Source organism: Ammospiza nelsoni, chromosome 10 (assembly GCF_027579445.1).
Source record: "Ammospiza nelsoni isolate bAmmNel1 chromosome 10, bAmmNel1.pri, whole genome shotgun sequence".
NCBI classification, from domain to species: Eukaryota; Metazoa; Chordata; class Aves; order Passeriformes; family Passerellidae; genus Ammospiza; species Ammospiza nelsoni.
The window spans coordinates 5,759,059-5,779,599 of record NC_080642.1 but is presented as its reverse complement, the minus strand read 5'-3'; the positions used below and the strand labels follow the sequence as shown (position 1 = coordinate 5,779,599).

Here is a 20,541-nt window from a genome sequence, read left to right as displayed (position 1 = left end):
AAATTGCAATTTTTGAATTTCAGAAATATTTTTTAAGATTTACACTATCTCAGCTAGGAAGCTAAACAGAAATGATGGCTCCTTTGTGCAATCTCAAAATATTTAGTCAGAAGCTCAAGGAAAACAGACAGCAAAGACAGTACACAGGAAAAAACAAGATAATCATAGATCTTATTTCACTTGGCAAGTAACAAGTCCAAATAGGTAGAATCTTATTGCTGACAAAACTTCCTAGAGTAACTGCAGTAAGATAAAACCACAAATCGGTGTTTTCAAGAGGAAACAGAGCAGATATGTCAACTGAATTGTCACAGAAGAAACTATGTGAGATCCACAACCATAATTCAGAGGCTCCAGGTACTAGGCCAGCACTCCCACCAGCCTCATCCTTCCTACAAGCATCCCTCAAACCAGAAGCACTCATACATCAGCAAGGATAAAGTGAAACTCTAGACACGGCTTCCAGGTTTTTACACACAAGCAAAATGCGCCAATTCATAAACAGACACTTAAAAAATTATAATTACATTGTATAATTAGATTCACATAGATATATGTGAGTGTATATCTATATCAATCTCCTATGAAGTATTCATAGATAAAAGGTTGTAAGGTTAATTAAGATAAGTACGATTGGCCACATCATAATTCACATAAAAATGCTTATTTTAAGGCTGGGCATTTCAGCATATTTTCAATTGGATTTGATGATCTTAGAGGTCTTTTCCTACCTAAATAACTCTGTGATTCTGAGTGTAATTTTCCAGTCATGCTCAGTAAAAGCTGTTGTTTCCTAACTCTATTTCACCACAAGTGACAGAGACAAATGGCCACGTTACCTCAAGAGTTCCTTTGGCAGAATAAGCTGCATAGGAGTACAGGAGGTCTGGGCTGTGAAGTGTTTTGGGGTCTGTGCTGCACCGCTGTCCACTTGGATAAAAGCATTCCCCGCTGCTTTGCAGAGTGACTGTGTTTGAAGCAGGGCCTGGCAGGTCAAGCAGAACGGAGTAATTCAGCAGCCGGACATCCTCCAGGCCTTGGGAACGCCACTGACCCTCGATTTTCACTGCAACGTCTGCATCATCTCCTCTGGGGAACTCTAACAAATCTCTGGAAAAAAAAAAAAAAAACACATAGGTAAAGTTTAATTTATTTCCCATCAGGACTCTTGTAGGTAAGTATGCATCAGTGCATGAGTTTATTAAAAATATATCATCAAATATGCAAAAAAACCATACAACTTTCATATTTTCTTACCAAGTATGACACAAAGGCAACTGCTTTTTGGGAAATAAAAGAAAAAAATGTATGTATAGGAAACATATCCAAATGAAATAAAGAATCCTACAGAAATTACCACAGTAACTGTTTCAAAATTTACACATAATTTGATTATCAAATTTATAAAATAGCATTAATTTAACCAATCTATAAACATGAAGAAGCCAATCTGAAGGCACAACTCAAGGATGTCAGGGAAGGCATGATGCTGAAAATTGGTTGTAATTATATAGTTATAATTACATGTTTGGCTTAAATTCATCAAGGAAAGCAAATTTACTAAGCAGAATGGAACTGTTCCCCCAAATGATGTGCTCACTGTCAGCAGGTTCTTCACATTTCCTACCTGCACTGAAGGATTACCTGAGCCACCAGCTTGGCCAGCAGAAGAGGCAAAGATGGGAATTATTTTGGCAGTATCCACTGATGGTCAGCGGGAACTCAGGTTGGTCTGGGCTGGCATCACTTTCAATCCTGGCTGGCACAGGGGCCACAGGATGAAGGCACCAAAGGAGCTCCCTCCTCCCCAGCACATGCCAAAGGATTCCAGATGCTGAAACTATTGCCATGATAACTTCAGAGCATGGAATTGCTGAAGGAGCAACTGAAGGTTTCCCCCACTTATGCAGACAAGCAGTCATGTAAGCAAAGAAGGACAGAAATAAAACTCATTACTCAAATAAAAAAGCACTACCCACCTGCACCACAAAAAGCTTATGGAATATTTGCTGAATTCTGTCAAGTTGGATTTTTGGATGTTTTTTTGTGTGTCTACAAAGCTCTCAGGAGTGAAAAGAAGATTAAGGACCACAGATGTATGCTTTCCAAGCACAGAGATAGTGAAGAGATAGTGACACTGCCTGAAAGCCTTGTCCACAACCTTCTCTTCACAAAAAGGCTACTAAACCTAACTGCTTTAAGGTTCCCAACAGAACTTCAAAAAACACCCTGGCTGTCTTGCACACATCAAAAAATACACAGTTGAATAACGTATAGTATTTTTAAGCAAGCAACAGGTATCTGAGAATCCCCCCAGGTGCTTTCCAGGTGCCCCTGCAATATCCAAAATCAGCTGCAGTGCTGCAGGTGGGAAGCTCCTGGCTAAAGGTACTGGCTCTGCTTCTAGAAGGGTCTGCACTGCCCCAGGAGAGCCCCAGCAAGCAAAGCTTATGATGGAAGCCAAGCACAAGGGCTCCCTCCTCCACCCATCTTGTGGCTGGACATTTGAAAAATGAACATTTACTGCCTAGACAGCATCAAGGCCTTAAAAGGGCAGAAAGTAAAATTATAACACCTATTACACCTAGAAATGGCTCAAAAATTAGCTACTCCATTGAAATGCCTAATGCCCATCATCACATTATATGGGCAGAATGATTATTCCAACTTGCAAAAGTTTTTTTTTTTTTAAACAGACAAATCTTGGTATAAATTTGTTTTTTATAAAATATATTTATTCAAAGCAATATGTTGTATCCCTGGCTACATTGCTCCAGCAAGGCTGTTCACACACAAAGTTCAAAATCTTTACAACAACACTGGCCTTATGTTGAGACTTCAGGGATCCTGTCAGGAACAATAACTGTCTTCCAGATTTAATGTTTTTAAATTATCTAAAATAAGTCTTCAAGCAGTCTACACCACACAGATGACTTAATCCAATCTGCAGTATATTACAAGTTTGCAATTTCATCTCCTGTGCCTGCTAATGTAATGACATAAACTTGGGCTGTGCAGAAATACAGAAAGTTGTTTGATTAACACAATCATTAATGGAATAGCTGCATTTTCCTCAGGTGATAGAAACATTAATAGAATAAATAATTAAAGAAACTTATCCCAGGCCAATAGGGTTATGGCACACTGTAACCAGAAGTATTCAGTCACAATAAAAGGAATTAAGCATTGAAAGAGGAAGATACAATAAGCAAATTGCTCCCTTACTAATAGAAGTAACTTTCCCCTTCATAATTAAATCAACATGTCTTTGAAACTTTTGTGACAACATTTCTGATTAAGTTACAGAAATGATCCCACTCACTATTTACTCCATAATATCTTTATAGCATGTTAAAATCAAATTGCAAATTATGAGCATACATTATTTTACAATAAATCAGCACATATTAGACTACTTTGATAAATCTTATGAACAACACAAGAAAGATTTTTTTCTTCCCAGACTTATTACAATAGCTGACTTGCATTTGCCTTTGATGCTGACTGCATGAACCTAAAGTCATAGGAAACTGAACTCATTATTTTTTTTTCACATACTAATTGCATAACAAGTAAAATACACAAAACCAGTATTTCCTAAACCCAGTCAAATTCATAAAATTGTCAAGTTTGGCAGTTCAGCCTGGAAGAGTGTCAACACTTCACATGCACTTCACAGTTCTCCTTTCCAAATGCTCAAATTATTTAATTCCTAGAATTTACAGGGCTCAGAGAGTCCCAGAGTGGATTTCAGCAGTGGGGAGGAGCAGCCCCTCGGGGTGAGGATGTTCTCAGCTCCCCAAGCAGCTGCATGCTCAGAAGGAACCAACACCAATGCGATTGCCAATTGCCATTTACAGCACTGCCTCTGACAACTTCAGCCAAATTTTTTACTCCTTTTGGTCACATTAAAAAGATACTTTATTCAGGCATTTTTTCAGGTTTATTCAATGGGAATAACAACAAAGTTTATGGGCACATCTCTGTTGCTGTAATTTTACATAATCCAGTGAAGTGGAGCCACCACAGACTGAAGATTTGGTCTCAAGTCAGAATCAACACTAATAAATGTGAAAATGCCAGTCTGAACACTCCTGTGCCTTTATAGGACGCTCTCAGAGATTTCCATAAATTCCTGACCTTTACTTTCTAATACAGATCACTATGGAACTAATGTACATCAGACCAGGACATAAATTCAGTTCTTGAGCATTCTCCTCCATCTCAAAAGGCTTTCAGAAAATAAACAGGCAAAATTGCACTTAAAACCTAGAAAGTTCACCATGCTTCACTTGAATAAAGTAGAGATTTCCCATTTTGATGTGATGAAAAGATCACCACTGTTGAAGATTCAAAGTCCTTAACCTAGAATAATAATTTTAAATATGTTGAAAATAGATCTGTAATAATGCCAAGGGTTCTTGCAGCCTCTGCAGCATCAAAAGGCTGTTCTTCACCAGAAGATTACAGAAGATAAATGAACACACACACAAAATATACAAATGTAATTTTCGATTTGGTAACCATGGGGAACACAGACCTGCCGTGCCTTAATGGAAAGTCATTTGCTAGAACAGCATTTTTGACACAGCTTGCCAAAGGAGAGAACAAGGTATTGCAAACAAGCCAGCTGGGACACTGAACCACCACTCAACAGATACTGAAAAATTACAACAGGTCACTCTAACAACCAAGAGATGGAATAATTTAACTATATAACACAATTACTTCTCAGATAATCCTATTTAATTGCTATAAAACCCCAAGAAAAAGAATTGGAATTGCAGAAGGATTCTACAGATTCAATCTGAAATATCTACAGAGACAAAAATTCCCCACAAATATGTAAAACTTCAAGTGTGGCTGGTTTGGTTAGTTTTTTTCTTTCTGGATTTGCCACCAGTATTGAGCATGGAGAAATGCCTACACTTCCTGGCCTACTAAGAAAAAATATTGTGAATTCCAGTTTTGCAGAGTTAGATGTTTAAGCGCCTTATTCCCATATTTTGACTGTAAATTTCCGCTGTTTTCTTCCAGTTGACTGAAATTGTTCATAAAGCAACTTTTTAGGTAAGAGCTAACAACAAATGCCATTTTGGAATTTTTGCAGATTGATTTTTCAGCTGAGTAGCTGCTCTCAGATCCTGTGAGTTGCAATGACTGCTCATATTTTGTAAAGCTGCATCAGATCAAAGCGTTCTCTTCTCTAACATGATGCTCCCAACAGTAACTAGCAGCAGATAATCACAGAAGAATGCAGGAAATGCATCACATGGGGTTATTACATTTATAGCCTCTCATGCAAGTATCTTTTTTTTTTTTTAAATCTCAAACTTTGTCCAGGCTGAGTTTTAAAGATGTTTTCATATGTTGAGGATTTCAGAGCTCATTTCAGTCCATTAAGAGCCGAGCTGTGGTACCCACACACACCAACTGCTCAGCAGATGCACCAGCAGCATTTCCCACACTTTTCCCACATTTCCAGAAAGAGGAGTTATTTGTGTCCATCACACACAGTGTGCACACACAGGAAGCGCTCAGGAAATACCACCTGCCCAAGCCACATCTGCTTCAATTTTAATTACATGCTCCTGTTAATTAGGGCACTCCTCTGGGCTGGTCTCCAACCTGCCCGCTTGGATTTCCCATGGTCTGAACTGATGGTCACAAATTTGCTGCTCCCAAAATGCAGAAATAAATAATTTCAGGTCCAAGAGAGGATAAATATTTATCAGGAGGTGAGAGAAACATGCTCACAGTGCAAAGTGGTGCATGCAGGATCCTGAAGCACCTCAGGTTCTCAGGTTACATTGCAAAATCACCAACACCTGCTGGAGAAAAATGCTATGAAATGTCCTCTGTCACATCTACCATCAGTCTTCATACATTCTGGATATTCTGGGCATATTTCTAACAATAATAATAATAATAACAATTAACCCCTGCTCATTCTTGGATAACAACTTAATGCGCTTGCTATCTAAGGGAATATTTACAGATCTGCACCACAAATTTTACACATTTTACAATATGCATTTTAACATGCTTTAATATAAAGAAGTACAATTCAGGCTTTTAACAAAAAGGACTGTTTTATGGCAGTTTTGTTCTCACAGACACAAAATAAATTCAATTCATGAAATGATAAAAAATAAGGAATGTCAGAAAGCAGAATGCCAGCTCTAGATTTGGTTGTGTAGTTCTCTAGCAAAATAAACACTTTTTGTAATTTTTATTTTTTTAAAAGACATTATGTGTACTGTGGCTTTCAGGTATTTCCAATGAAAGGGTCATGCTCTCTCTTTACAAAGTCATACTAAGAGAAAACAGAGAAATACTTTTAAACAAAACTTTACAGCATTTTTGCACTGTCTATAAGTCCACCTGGGTATTAGACTTTTACTGGGGTACCTGACCATATGTATCTTCTCCTATCGTGGTATAAATTCATGCAGAACTGCTCCAGGGCAAACCTCTCATTTTCCTGAGAGGTTCTTTGCCATGGGATTGAAGAACACTCTCAGATCTCAGCCCCTGCTGGCTCCCAAGCTTAGCTGTTTTGTACATTTATGCTTTTTCACTACAGGACTACCAAGTTTATTGCTCCTACCCATCACATCAGTCAAATGCCTTTATACCTTTTAAATAAAACTCATGGGGACAGTTCAATTCTCACCTTCCAACACCATGATCCAAGCCAAACTTGCATTCAAGGCAGATGGCGGAAGGCATTGAAAAATGACTGATTCACTCTCTGACTCCAGAGTTCATTGGAAAACAAGCAATTCTTTGTTCCCCTACACTAAACATTGCAAAGTCATGAACTGGCCATAGGTGAGCCTTCCAAAGCTTTTTATGTGACATTTAGCCAGCATCCAAATCTTACAAATACTTCAGAACATTAGAGGGCCAATATGAGATAAGGAAATCACTCAAGAGGGGACAGGTAGGCAGAGACAGAGCTAGGAACAGAAACCAGACTGGCTATTTATACTTGTGGCTTCAGTTATCAAAGAAACAAACAAACAAACAAACAAACCTCAACAACATTAAAAAACCCCAAACAACACACAGATGGTTATCACTATCCGCTTTAAGAACAGTAAATTAATCACAGAACCTTTAACATGGAGAATGACAGCTCCAGTCCATCAAATGGACTATTTTATCAGATCCTAAGACTAAATTCCACAGAAAGAAGAGAGAGAAAATAACTTTTACACTGTGCACTTCAGCCCTAAAAAAGTCACTGCCACATTTCACTGCTCCCTTTGGTTACAAGAATGACACACTTTCCTTTTAGCAAAGCCAGGAGACCTTGCTTCTCCTTAACACAAAACTTCAAATGCTTACCACAAACTGGACTGATCTACTACAAAATACATTTATTCTATTTACTACAATAAATGGCTTTCAACAGATGAGCTGTTGTTAAAAAAAGTTCTTTCAAAATATGTACACAATGAAAGTACCTACACAGGAAACCTCTTTTATTATTATTAAAGGAACTCTGAAATCAGTATTTATCTGCTCGTAGAGATTGTATTCTTTTTTTAAAGGAGCTGTACCCCCTTTAAATAGCCTTTAATTCACTTCATTAGGGTTTGTAGGTTTTTTATTATTATTAAAGGAGCATCTTTGAAAGATGATCTCTCAATGCTTTCACAATCAGTAACACGCCCATAACTGCAGTTTTCTTATTAACTTTCACAGTTGCTAAATTTCAGTCACAAGAGACAAGTTTTCCTCTAAGGTACAGATGACAGCGTGCATGCATAACATCACAAACTGTATCTTTGTACAATTCCATCCAAAACATTTTAAACAAGCTCCATGCTTTAACCTAAACCTTTATTTTGGGCATACGAGGGTATCATAGCCTCTGTTTTCTATACAGCAAAGGGAATAGATAATTTTATTCAAAGCTTACAGATCTGATTATTCAATGAAGAGTTTCACTCTGTTTTCCCCTAATGGAAGGGGAGCAGCAGCTCCACACAGCTGTGCCCTGCATTTTGCAGCAGGTTCCAGCGCCGAGGGCGATGTCGAGCCGCAGCGGAAGGAGGACGGGGGAAAGACAATCCCTCACCTTGAAATGTTTGCATATAACCCTGCATGCACTGGCAGAGCACTGACCCAGCAAAACTTCACAACCAGATCATCTCCTTTTCTTCCCACACCACAGGGAATGTGTCAGTGTCTCAATAAAATGTGACCAGCTGCATAATCAAGTCCAAGTGGTTCCTTTTACTGTCGGAGACAATTAGGTTTACTTCCAGCGACAGGACATTTCTGTGTGGATGTGAATAGCATTGGATGGGTCTTTTTCTATACAGAAAACCTATTGATCAAAAAAACCACCAAAAACTTGAAACCTTGCTTTTTATACGGGAAATCTGCAGATAAAAAAAAAAAAATTCTCAATACTGCTCAAATGGCAGTGTTTTATTCCTTTCAATGGCCAATCATTAGATTACACTGTGAACTCTGAAGTAATTACACTGAATGTGTCATTCTGATGGCATTGAACATCTTTATTGGAACTGTATGATTTAACTTTTAAATAATTCCCCAATTCTCAAAGGACAATGAAGAATTAAAGAGGGCATGCTAAACCCCAAAAAAACCAAACCACAAAATACAACAAAAGACCACAAAACAAACAAAAACCCCACAAAACAAACAAAAAACCCCAAACAAACAAACAAAAAAAAACCCCAAGCAAAATCACAACAACTTAGCACTACTTAGAAAAACTACCTATTATTTAAAGATTGAGGATTACTTAGAATTAGATAAATCCCAAAATTAACGTTTAATTTTTAGAATCTGAAAAGAATCTACAAAACTTTTATTTCTTTCATGAATTTCAAGAAGTTAGCCTTATATACAGGAAAACCTAAGACAGCCACAAGATGATGCCATGTAACCTTCCTGTTATCAGCCTCATTTTCTTATCAGCATATGTTAATTTACCAATGCAATTCTAACAGAACTGCAAAGATTCCCAGCTGATATGTCAGCTTGGATATTTTACAAAAATATTTAAAAGTTCAGTAGAACGTATTGGTTAAAATGAAAACTGCAAATTAAAAGGAAAAAAAAAAAGGAGAAAAGCTAAAATACCATCTCCACATGCTTATGTAAGCAGAGTGTTATCACAGATGCCATATCACATGCTTTAGTTCTGATAATCTCCATCTCACCAGCTTAACTGTGTTTGAGATGCATTTGTTTTTATCTGAAAACACTGACAGCTTCCAAGTGACCCTTCAGTTGTGATATACAGCTGAGGAAATCAGCACTGATAACCAAAACACTGTCCTGAAGTTATTTACACTGCACCACAAATCCAACTGCTTGTGGATAAACTAAAAGCTCTCTCCAAAGGAGCAAGCATAAAATCTTATAAAGACAGGCTTGGGAAGAGGCCACAGGAGATCATTTGGTTTGAGGCAGGCTCAGCTCACCCCATTGCCACTCCAGGCATTTGTTTTCCTGCCCTTTTCCAAAGATGTAAACCTCTTGTCCATCCTAAATAATCACCCTGCTGTATTTAGATACGCTGCATTTTCTCCTTTCCCCCCACTCATGCTGAGAACAGACTTATCTTCTTCTCTCTGCAAGTTTTTTCCGTATATAAGGATTGCTCTCATGGCCTTCCCTCAACTGATCTTCTCTTAAAATCAAATTTCCTCAGTCTTTTCATCCATTTCCTAAGAGCTGCTGCTCCTGATATCTCCAACTGCCTTCCTTCACCTCTTCTGGCCCCTTTCCAGCCTGTCCCCACTCCTCTTGAAGCAGAAATCCAACAAAAGGCCATTCTGAATATGCCATTTGCACTGAAAATGAAGGATTAATATCCAATTATCGTCTGCCTCCATAAAATTCAATTATTATCCTTCTGCTGTCCTTTATTTTGATTTCAACCCTGTACCTCTGCAGTGAGTTCATCGACTCCTTCAGCTCTGCTGACCTCAAAGGGGCCTCATCATTTCATCACTCATTTGCCTCAGGAGAGAATGGTCCTGAATACATCTCCATGGACTTATAAAACAGATCAGGCCTTCAAAGTGCTGAGAATCCACTGTTTAAAATGAATTCACCTGCTCCCCACCCCAAACGAAAAAGTTCACTGAAAGACAACTAAGCTTAAATGGTAGACTTCCAGAATTGTTCTATCTGCCCCACACCCGATTTCATTGTACACCAGTGTGGAAAATAGAAGGATAAACTTGTTAAAGTAGGCAAAATTCAAAGTATTTGCTTGGTCAGTTCTAAGCCTCTACTGATGTGAAGTCTGGGGCTGATCAGAGGTTTGGATTCCAAAATCATCACTCCATTGGCAATGAGAATCCAGTAGGTTTGCTCTCAGTACAGCAAATAACCACCTGCACAATTGACTTCAGGTGTACACAAAAAGGTCCTTTCTGTCCCTTCCAGGGTCGAGATTTCTAGAAAAGTGATAGGAAAGGACCTGACCTGCTCCTTCTCCACCTCTTCCTTGGGCACATTTTGTATGCAACATTCACTGATGACACTGGCATGTCCAAGAGTACCTCACTTCCCCCACAGCCATCTATTTATCCACATTTCCTTGTCCACTGCAGACTTCCCTCAGACTTCTGGCCCTTCTCCAGCTGAAAATAAAATAAACCCCACAAAGTGTCCCCAGAACAGCAGGTGCTGGTTTCAGGGAGTAATACTTACACTGTCTAACTCACATTTAGCCTCTCTTATGATCTAACAAAAATTTGAAAAGTTTGTTTTCAAGTGAACAGAGCACAAATAAAACACCAAGACAACAGCAATATGCAGACGCTCAGGAATTGGAATCCAGGTTGAAAAATGTCCCCTAATTCAGCACAATTTGATGCACAATCACCTGAACTGCCAGGACAAATGGATATTGTAGTGCCATGATGGTTCAACCCAAAGGCCAGAGTGGACTGGCTGTTGCTAAACAGTAAAAGTGCTCTAGTCCAAAGCTGCAAGGTCAATTAAATCTTTGGGGAGAAAAACAACAAAAAAATAAAAGCAGGATTGTTATATAACAACAGAAAACTTCTGTACATTTTTTTCGTCTCACTTTCTGCAAATATGAGTCTGAGTTTGCTCTTGTTAAGAAGTCACAGACAGACAACACAAAACAAGATTCAGATATTCATCAGTTCAGCAGGTTTTTACTAGATACTCATATACAGAACACAGTCAAGTTATCTCTACTGCAGAAAAAAAAAAAAAAGTCAAATTATCTCCACTGCTTCTTACATCTACTATGAAGACAAAGTCATCTATTAAACTATCAAGTAGCTGGAGGAATTGTGGGAGGCAGATGGTCTATTTGTTATTAGCATGACATTACTACTCGTATTCTTGGTAACAAACTACCTATGTGGACTATGCAGACACAACATTTCACCCCCATGTTTCTTAAAAATCTGTGACATTAACACATATGACACACTCACTGGCACATAAAAAGGATAAATATCACAACGAAAAAAAACCAGTAAGGAATTCAAAGTCTAAATATATTCAATCAAGCTGAACCAGAGCAGCATCAGACTTTTTAAGCAGGGGACAAAAAACCATCAAACCACAACTTCTGCAGTGTAGCCACAATCCAAACTGTATAAACAGGGAAAAAAATAAAGAAAAAAATTGGAAAATTGTAGCTATACCTGAAGCAACAGGCACTACTACAACAGAGGTATCTGTAAAGAATGTGTTTTGGAAAAACTGAAGATAAATTGAATTTTTTGTGTTTTGTTGGAAACCTTCAGAAAACAAATCTACCTTACTTAGCAAATGCAGGAACCCAGTGAGTGTTTCACTGCAGCCTAATGGACGTGGTGTCCTTTCTTCAACTTCTCCTTCCACTCACCCCCAAAGTGGTTCAGATTTACAGCCCATATTGTGCCTATTCCCTGGCACTTTCACTGCAGGCAAAATCCTGCCAGAAAGAGAAAAACAGGACTGCAAAAGACTCAACAACTCCTGTGCATTTCTTCCTGAGAGGGGCACACTGAAACAGCCCGTTCTGGATTTTGCACACATTAACTTTAATGAGCTGATTGGAATTGTACAAGTGCAAATCCATACGTGGGTGTTATTTTGAAGTAGTTGTTCTGTTTAGTGAGGGATCATTGCAGGCTTCTCTTTCTGCACATTTTCTGCTGGCTGCAAACATCCCCACAAGCAGTGTCCAGAATTCCACTGCCACAGAGCTGACACACCTCACCCCTGCAAGCTCTCAAACCACAATTAAAACCATACACAAGGAAGCTCATTTTAAACCAAAATACAGACGTCTAAATTTGGATCAACTCCTTCAGTTTGTTACAGAGCAGTCACAAAGACCATTAGGACAGCATTCATTTTTGAATTTTGGTTAGATGCTTCAGCAAATTACTTGGCATTAAAACTTTACTCTACAAGCAACAATCACTATGAGACCCGAGCAACTTGGGTTATGTTAGAAGGTAAAAAGGAGGACAAGTGCATTATTGTGAGTCTTGCTACTGAGGAAAATACAATTTGGAAATGCGTGCAATACTGAATTATACAAATAGTGCATTTTATTAAATCTGATCTCCAATTAAACAAGTATCACATGTGGTTAAGCCTTAGAAACTTTTAATTTTTTTTAAATCATTGTAACAGAGAGCACAAGGGAAGATGTTAAGCATATTTTTGGTGAAGTTAATAGTTTTGTTAACAAAATACAATATTAGCTATGATATTTATGTAAGCAATATCTTCCAGAGCACCAACAGGATTTAGGAAAGCTAGAATACTTAAGCTTCTCTTTGGAACTGCATGTGGGATCATCTTTTCTACAGACTTCTGAAACAGCAAATTTCCTTAGCAATCAGTGGAAATGCTGCATCAATGCAGAGTCTGGGTACACACAGAGTACAAAAGGCTCCACTCACCCAAATATGTGCCAGTCACCGTGAATTAGGATAAAGTTTTCTTCTCCATCTTTCTCAGTGAACTCTACTATGTCAGGACTGTCAAAACCTGCCTGTACCTTCTCTTCTTTCTGAGGTTTTGTGCTTTGCTTTGGGATGTGGGTGTGGAGGAGGGTCACCTCGTGTCACACACATTTTTTTCCATTCATGGGACCTTTTCTACCACTTCTCCTCACCATCCTCCCCTTCCCACTGCAAAGTGTGCTCTGGTTACCCCAGCCTTTGATGGCCTCACATCTGCTCTCCTGCATTACCACATTTCACTCCTGAAATGTCCCTTGTCAGCTCCAGCCCACTATTCCCCTATAACACACTCCTCTGCATGCCAGGCTGACAGGATCAGCAAACAAATAACACAATGCATTTGAGCCTTGGGACTGAAAAAATGACTGATGGGCCAAACACACCTTGAGTGGAGACAGAAAGAGAGAAAGAGAGAGAGAAAGAGAGAGAGAAAGAGAGAAAGAGAGAGAAGAGAGAGAAAGAGAGAGAAGAGAGAGAGAGAAAGAGAAGAGAGAGAAAGAGAGAAAGAGAGAAAGAGAGAAAGAGAGAAAGAGAGAAAGAGAGAAAGAGAGAAAGAGAGAAAGAGAGAAAGAGAGAAAGAGAGAAAGAGAGAAAGAGAGAAAGAAAGAAAGAAAGAAAGAAAGAAAGAAAGAAAGAAAGAAAGAAAGAAAGAAAGAAAGAAAGAAAGAAAGAAAGAAAGAAAGAAAGAAAGAAAGAAAGAAAGAAAGAAAGAAAGAAAGAAAGAAAGAAAGAAAGAAAGAAAGAAGTCAGCTTGACAGGGGAGCTGGACCACGTATGCCTCCCCCAGCCTTTCATCCTGCATATCACAAGAGAAACACTCCAGAAGTATTGGCTTATAAAAATAATTTACTCACAATATCCAGATGGTGAGTGGGGAGAGGACTAGCCTAGCTGCTGGAAGTGTTTTCCCACCTTGCACTCAGATTTGAAAGTTTTAGATAAAAGTGATGTCACTTGAGGTGACTTGGCAGTCTGTGCCCACAGGTTTGCTCTCTGGGCTAGCACGAGGCACAAATTTGTGTAATTTGGGTAAAATCTTTTTCTACATCAATAATCAGGTCCTAAATTTTAATTAACAGTATTACTCATAGTCCTCATGTGTAACACAGCACCTTTCATTTGGAGAATCAAATACCAGCTGATTTAAGGTTTGGATTGATAGGGTTTTTTGGGGTGAAGTCATTATAAGATTTTGTATAATTCTGTTATGCAAGGCAGATGTGAACATTTAAAGAGCTCAGAGATGGAAAATGAGAATAATCTTGCTCTGCATCATCTTCTGTTCACCTTGGCCACTTATATTAGGAAATGTGATTTAATGACACATTTATATGAAGACAACAACAGCTTTATAGCTTACTATACACTACATTGCTAGGATGCATTTCTTAAATCATCAAGAAAATTACCCTCTCTAGCTATGCATTTAGTCTACCTCTCAGCAACTGGAAAGACTGAATTAATCACATTATCCACAGCCAGGATTTCTTTTTACTTTTTTTTAATGGATGATTAACATTAGAATCTCAGATCCATATTTAGACATATAAATAAATAAAATCTTGAATTAAAAATGATGAGCACTGAAAATTAGGTCACCTACGTAGGAGCTTTATTAAAGACTTAAGTACAGGTGAGATTATTTCCTCCTCAGTTAGAACATTTTCCTGTGGGACACTGGCAACTCCATAGCATCAGGCATTACTAAGGACAAGACATTTCTCAAATGGTTCATCCTCTTCTACTCACTAAGATCTCAGCCCTCAAGAGTCCAAATGTTCTTCCTTCCAATATCTGCTGCCTGATCAGTACTGCAAACCCACCCAATAAATTCACCCCCCCTAAAGGGATCCTTGTCCCAAGCCCTTCCCTACCCCTCTGCCTCCATCTGAGAATTCCTGTTTGTTCAGCTCTGCTGATGGAACAAAAACCCACCTGACCCAGGACAGTCTGGGGGGATTATTTACACAATTTAAACACTAGATATTTGTTAATTGAGCTAATCCACCAGACAGAAAAATATTTTTGTGTAGTAAGTCTGCTCTCCCTAAGACTAATTGTAATCTAACATCACTCATCTTCCAGGATTTTTGGGGCACACACAGCAGGCAGTGGCTATTCTATTTCCTGAAGTGAAACCAGCACATCAAAACCTTCTAGCTGAATGGTCCTGACCTTTGTAAAGCAGCGCTATTAATAAGATAAAATAAACTGCAGGACTCGAGCAACCAGGTTAAAGACTCAGTAAATAGCCAGGAGACACGAAATGAGACCAAGTGGTCTGTGTGTAATGAAGTAGATGATATCCTAAAATTGAATCAGCTTCCAATAGCCAAGATCTGCTTTTAAAATGCAGAGATACATCTGCATTGGCAAATGAAAAGGCAAAACCTGCATTTAAAGGCAGTCAAAGGCACCCTGTTTCTATCCATTTGTATTCCAGGACAACCATGCATGAAATAATGGCTGCTAACACACAGGTTTGCACATGCTGCCAGATTAAGGAGAAACCCCAAACCAGACCGACTGCGAGAGGAAAATACCTACTTTTGTTCCTATAAATGTGCAGGTCGCTTACATGAAGATATAATTGTAAAAACAAATTTTCACAACTGCATTTTCTTAGTTCAGAAGTCAGCGAGATATGTAGAATATACATGAGTTATTCCCCCAGGAATAACTGGCAACCCATGCACATGTGTGTGCACACAGCATCAGCTGCTGGGACTGGCAGGAGCCTGACACCTGCCTCGTCTGCTGCTGCTGTTTTCCTGCTCGAGGCAGATTGCAGAGCACCAGAAGATTTCAGTGCAGCCCTTGATGACAGCAAGGTGCCTGGAACACAGCCTGCTGTCCCTGCCCCTGAACACCTGTAGCTGCAGCTCCGCTTGTCTCCTGCCAGCTGCAGCACAAACCCCAGGAGACTCAGCTACCCCAGGCTGCTCCAGCCTCATTCACCACAACAGCCTGGCAGAGACACCCACAGCAGCTTTTCAGCTGCTGGTAGATGATTACAGAGGAATTTTCAGTAAAAATATTTTTTTTTAAAAATCAAATTTAAAAAAAAAAAAAAATCCAGTATCTAACAAGGTCAAAAACTTAATGTAAGCTCGTAACGTGACAAAATTACAGGATCACTTCCCATACATTGAACTCTGTCTCTCTGGGTTAATTACACAGCAAAGCTGTGCCCCCATACTGAAGCCCCCAAAGTTATGGTACCACACAAAGGGTGAAGTTTAAATTAATCAAAGTCATTTTACATGCTATCTTCACACTCATCAGTTGTGTAATGTGACAGAGATATTCACAGTACAAAACGCCATCAAATGCTTCCAGAAATTACAGCATTAGTGCCATATGCTTCAAAAATATTCTAATGCAAAACCAACTGTAATTCCTTTGCAGTATTTACAGGAAGTGATCCATTCAGAGACACTAATTTCTACCAAAAATATATTTATGAACCATTAATGTACAAAAGTATATTAAGCAACCTAACCAGTATTTTGCCCTTACTCCAAAACCAGATGGATCACTGATATACAAAATATTTTCTTCTAAGCAGGCTCAAGCAGTAGAAAACTACTGAATTCTTAGATATCTTTCTTACATAACTAAAAAAAGAAAAATACACCCAAAACCAAAGAAGCCCCTTACATAAAAAGCTTTAAAGAGCCTGAAATACACCAATAGGTGAACTTAATCTGATTACTCACATCCAATCAAAGATTTCATAAAAGAGGTTGCATTATCAGATAATTTCTGCCAACTCTATCATTAGAAACATTAATAAAATGAAAGGTTGCACTTGTCAGCTAATGAGTGCATTGTTAATGTGGCATCACACATATAATCACAAGGAGTCAATAATAATTTCTTTTTTTTTGAGAGTGGGATACTATCAATAACACAAGAATTTTAACACTGTATTTTTTTCCAGCTCCTAGTCCAGGCACACTCAGGAAGAATTGGTAACTGAAACATTCAGAAGGGTTTGGGGATCCCTGACTATATCAATGCTTTTACTCCTTACAATACCCAGCACGAGTTTAGTACATCCCCCAAAAAAGGTCCAGTCAGTGCTTCAAACATATAAAATACAACTTTTTATACAAAATAAAGCAATTTCAGAAACAGAAGCTGGAGAAGAGAAGAGGAAGCAAAAGGCACAACATGCTGCTAAGATCCCATTGCGCATTACCAAGTCTCATTTTAGGCATACCCGTGTAATGTGACCAACTATCAGCAAGATTCTTATAGGATAATACTCAGACAAGCAAATAGTACTTGAAATGTCATGCATGGTTCACAGTGGAGCCTTTTCCCCCAGCTTTATTCCCAAATTCCTACAGAAGTGCCTACAGCAACAAATAAGAAGTTTCCAGCCATGCAAATCTGTTTTGCATTTACTCTCAAGTCTTAGCTCCTGTGACAGTGTCAGATTTTCAGCTTCTATTAAAAAATATTTTAGCTGTTAGGATTACAAAGGAGACCGTAACAGAAACGAACTCAGAACACTCAGCAGTCAGATAACAAATTAAAAAGTATTTCTATTTAGATATAATTACTTTCACTGCTTGAGCAAGTAACGATAGAAAGCAGATAAATCATTTTGCCTTGTGGTGTTGACAATACTGCTTTGTGCAGGATTAAAAACAAAAACTAAGGTGGTGAGACAGTCTCACAGGGCCATGGTGTGGATGCTTGCCTGCTCTGCCAGTGATGAGCAGCTCTGGTGCCATCACTGCAGGGTCCCAGCAGCAGTGTCACCCACTGCCACCCAGCTCTGCTGCCTTTGGGGTCCCTTTCCTGGTGGCACCTCAGAGCACAGAGCCACAAGAGACATTAAATACACACCGGGCTTTGGATGCTGCCAGGAATGGCTGCACTCCTCTGTCGCAGACATCTTTTCATTAAAAATCTTTCCTTGGGATTTTTTTCCTCCTGAGAAGCTGAGAGGCCTCAGGAACAAAATGCAAACAATGGTTATCTGCTGCTGTGGAATGCAACAGGTGCATCTGGGATTGGTCTCATGTGGATGTTTCTAATTAATGGCCATCGCAGCAGAGCTGACTCAGACAGAGAACCAGAGACAGAGCCTTTGTTATCATTCTTGCCTTTCTATTCTTAGCTTATTCTCTATTCACCTTCTGAGATGAAACTTTTCCTTCTATTCTTTTTAGTATAGTTTTTAATGTAATATAGATCATAAAATAATAAATCAAGCCTTCTGAAACATGGAGTCAGATCTACGTCTCTTCCCTCACCCTAAGACCCCTGTGAACACCGTCACACTCCTCAGGTCTGGGCATGTGAGCTCAGTGAAAATAAAAGCAGTATTTGGAATAATATTTTATTCCCCTACACCTCATGGTTCCTGGAGCACTGCTCCATGCCACACCACAGGAGATGTGTTCCTGTAAAGAGAAGAGAAAACCAAAGGTGTCTGGAGCACTGCAAACCCTGAGCCAAACCCTCCTTTGATTTACACTGAGGGGAGGAAAAGGATATAATAAGAGATGGATAAACCTCTCTTGCTCCCTATAATATAAAGAAAACTATTCTAAACAAGCCTCTTCTGGAAAACCCCTAGGCTAACAATTTAATTTCTGACTGCAGGGATATTACCTTGTTAAATCAACAGTCAGTGAAAGGCTTTTACTTCACGCTGTAAATGCATTCTCAGTCCTTCTCTTTGCCACCAGATGGAGGGCACATCATGTGGCACTCGCAGGGGAGCGAGCAGGGAAAGCCACAACCCTTCCTGTGGCTCTTGACTCATTCCAAACAAATAAACACAGTTTAAAGTTACTGTCTGCACTGGGACTGCAGGGATATTTGGGCCAGCAGCATGAGGACACAGCGAGAAGTCCCTCACACACCGTTCCTGGTGGAAAAGCCATACAGCAGTGGTTTTATGAGGAATAAAGCCATTCAATTGAAACTGTGCTGAGAATATAACAGTAATTTATGTAGTTACCAGTTACAGTCTTTAGATTAGGAGGTGATAGCCAGCCAATGCAAGATTTATTCTTTAAAAAGGCATTTCTTTCTTGAAACAGAGGGCAAGCAAAGGAGTGCACAGCTCTGCTGTAAGCATTGTTACTGCAGGAAAAGGAAAAATGGTTTACCTCTTCAGCCATCTGCTATAACATGTTCCTGCTAATTTAAGACACAGGAAAGTGATTTTGATGAAAGCAAAAAAATTATTACAACTTCAGTGAGAACTCAGAATCAGCTGAAAATAGGAGTGAGAAATCTTCTATTTATGTCTGGAAAACTCCCATCTCTTTCTTATTCATCCAGTCTCCGGAACTGAATAAAATGTTTACTTCTCCTGTTGCTTCTGACAGATTAAGAATTCCAGAGCTGCCCATAATTAATTTTGGCATGAAGGTAACTACCCTTGCACAGTCTGGAAGACAAATGAAGTGTCAGAGAAAGGCACCCCAGAGTAATTTGTTTCTTGCCTTATCTACAAGAAACAGGTGTAATTTTTTAACAGGTGTGATAGGACAGCACTAGACAGTGACTCATCACTACCCAGTAAATGGAAATGTAAGAGAAATACTCTGAGCACCAAGTAAGGAATAGGGAGGAAAATATAAAAATCAATTAGTAAGACAAAACAATCTTATGCCCTGCCCAAAACTCCAAACACACCTTGGGTGAGCATCACACGTCCAAGCCATTATGGAGGTGGAGGATCTGCAAGGAAGCAGCCAAGAAAATCCTGATTTTTGGAGATCCTGGTGCAGGGGTCACAGACAGCACTGTGCCAACAGCTGTGACTCAAACTATGCCCCCAGCTCCAGGGTTGGACAGTCTGGGACAGATGAGGACATGGCACAAACAACAGTTTGGTTTACAGGATGTGATCAGCCTGTATTGTGGCATCTCTTCCCTTTGGAAAGGCAGGGACCCTACACTCAGGGTGAGGCAGCAAGAGGGTGACCCAAATTCCCACTCCTGGATTCCCTTTCCCAAAGAGCAGGCTGGCAGCAGGACAAAAAGCCACCAGCAGGGACAAGGCCACACAGGAGCAGACTGGGCTCCTGGGATGCCACTATGGATTACCAGGAGAGCTGATGCTGTGTGAGGTGGGATGTTATTTATTAACACCAAAAGCACAAACCTGTCATCCCCAAGCTTTCCTTTCTTTTTTACCTCACCTCTCCCCTATCAGCTTAAATCCTGCTATTCTCTCTCTCTTTTTCTCAAGTCAAGATTACTTTTGGTTGTCTTATCAGCCTCCTCCAGACTGATAGTTTCAAAGGCAGATATATCCTCAACGTGTGTGTCTGACAGGCTTGGCCTCACTTTTTATGACACCTCTGCTGACAGCACATTGCCACCACAGATACACACAGCTGCAGCTGAGCAAGCCCAAGGACTCTGCAGCCAGGAGAAACAAAACTTTTCTTCCTTTTATATGAAGATTTCCATTGTGACCTTTCCACTAAATACAAGTTATGAGCTCAGTGAATTTTATGCAGTCACAATGCGTGAGTCAGTCAGTACAGATGCAGAAGGTGGG

The 20,541-nt window shown here is 39.4% G+C and overlaps 1 protein-coding gene across 1 annotated transcript in view; it reads right to left on the bottom strand.

Annotated features, from left to right (window-relative positions):
* The window catches only part of NAALADL2 (N-acetylated alpha-linked acidic dipeptidase like 2), a 414,540-nt gene that overhangs the window by 169,126 nt on the left and 224,873 nt on the right, over positions 1-20,541 (bottom strand). Inside the window, exon 4 of the mRNA XM_059479300.1 lies at positions 840-1,110. Coding sequence (XP_059335283.1) covers positions 840-1,110 — 271 coding nt within the window. The remainder of the gene's footprint in view (positions 1-839; positions 1,111-20,541) is intronic.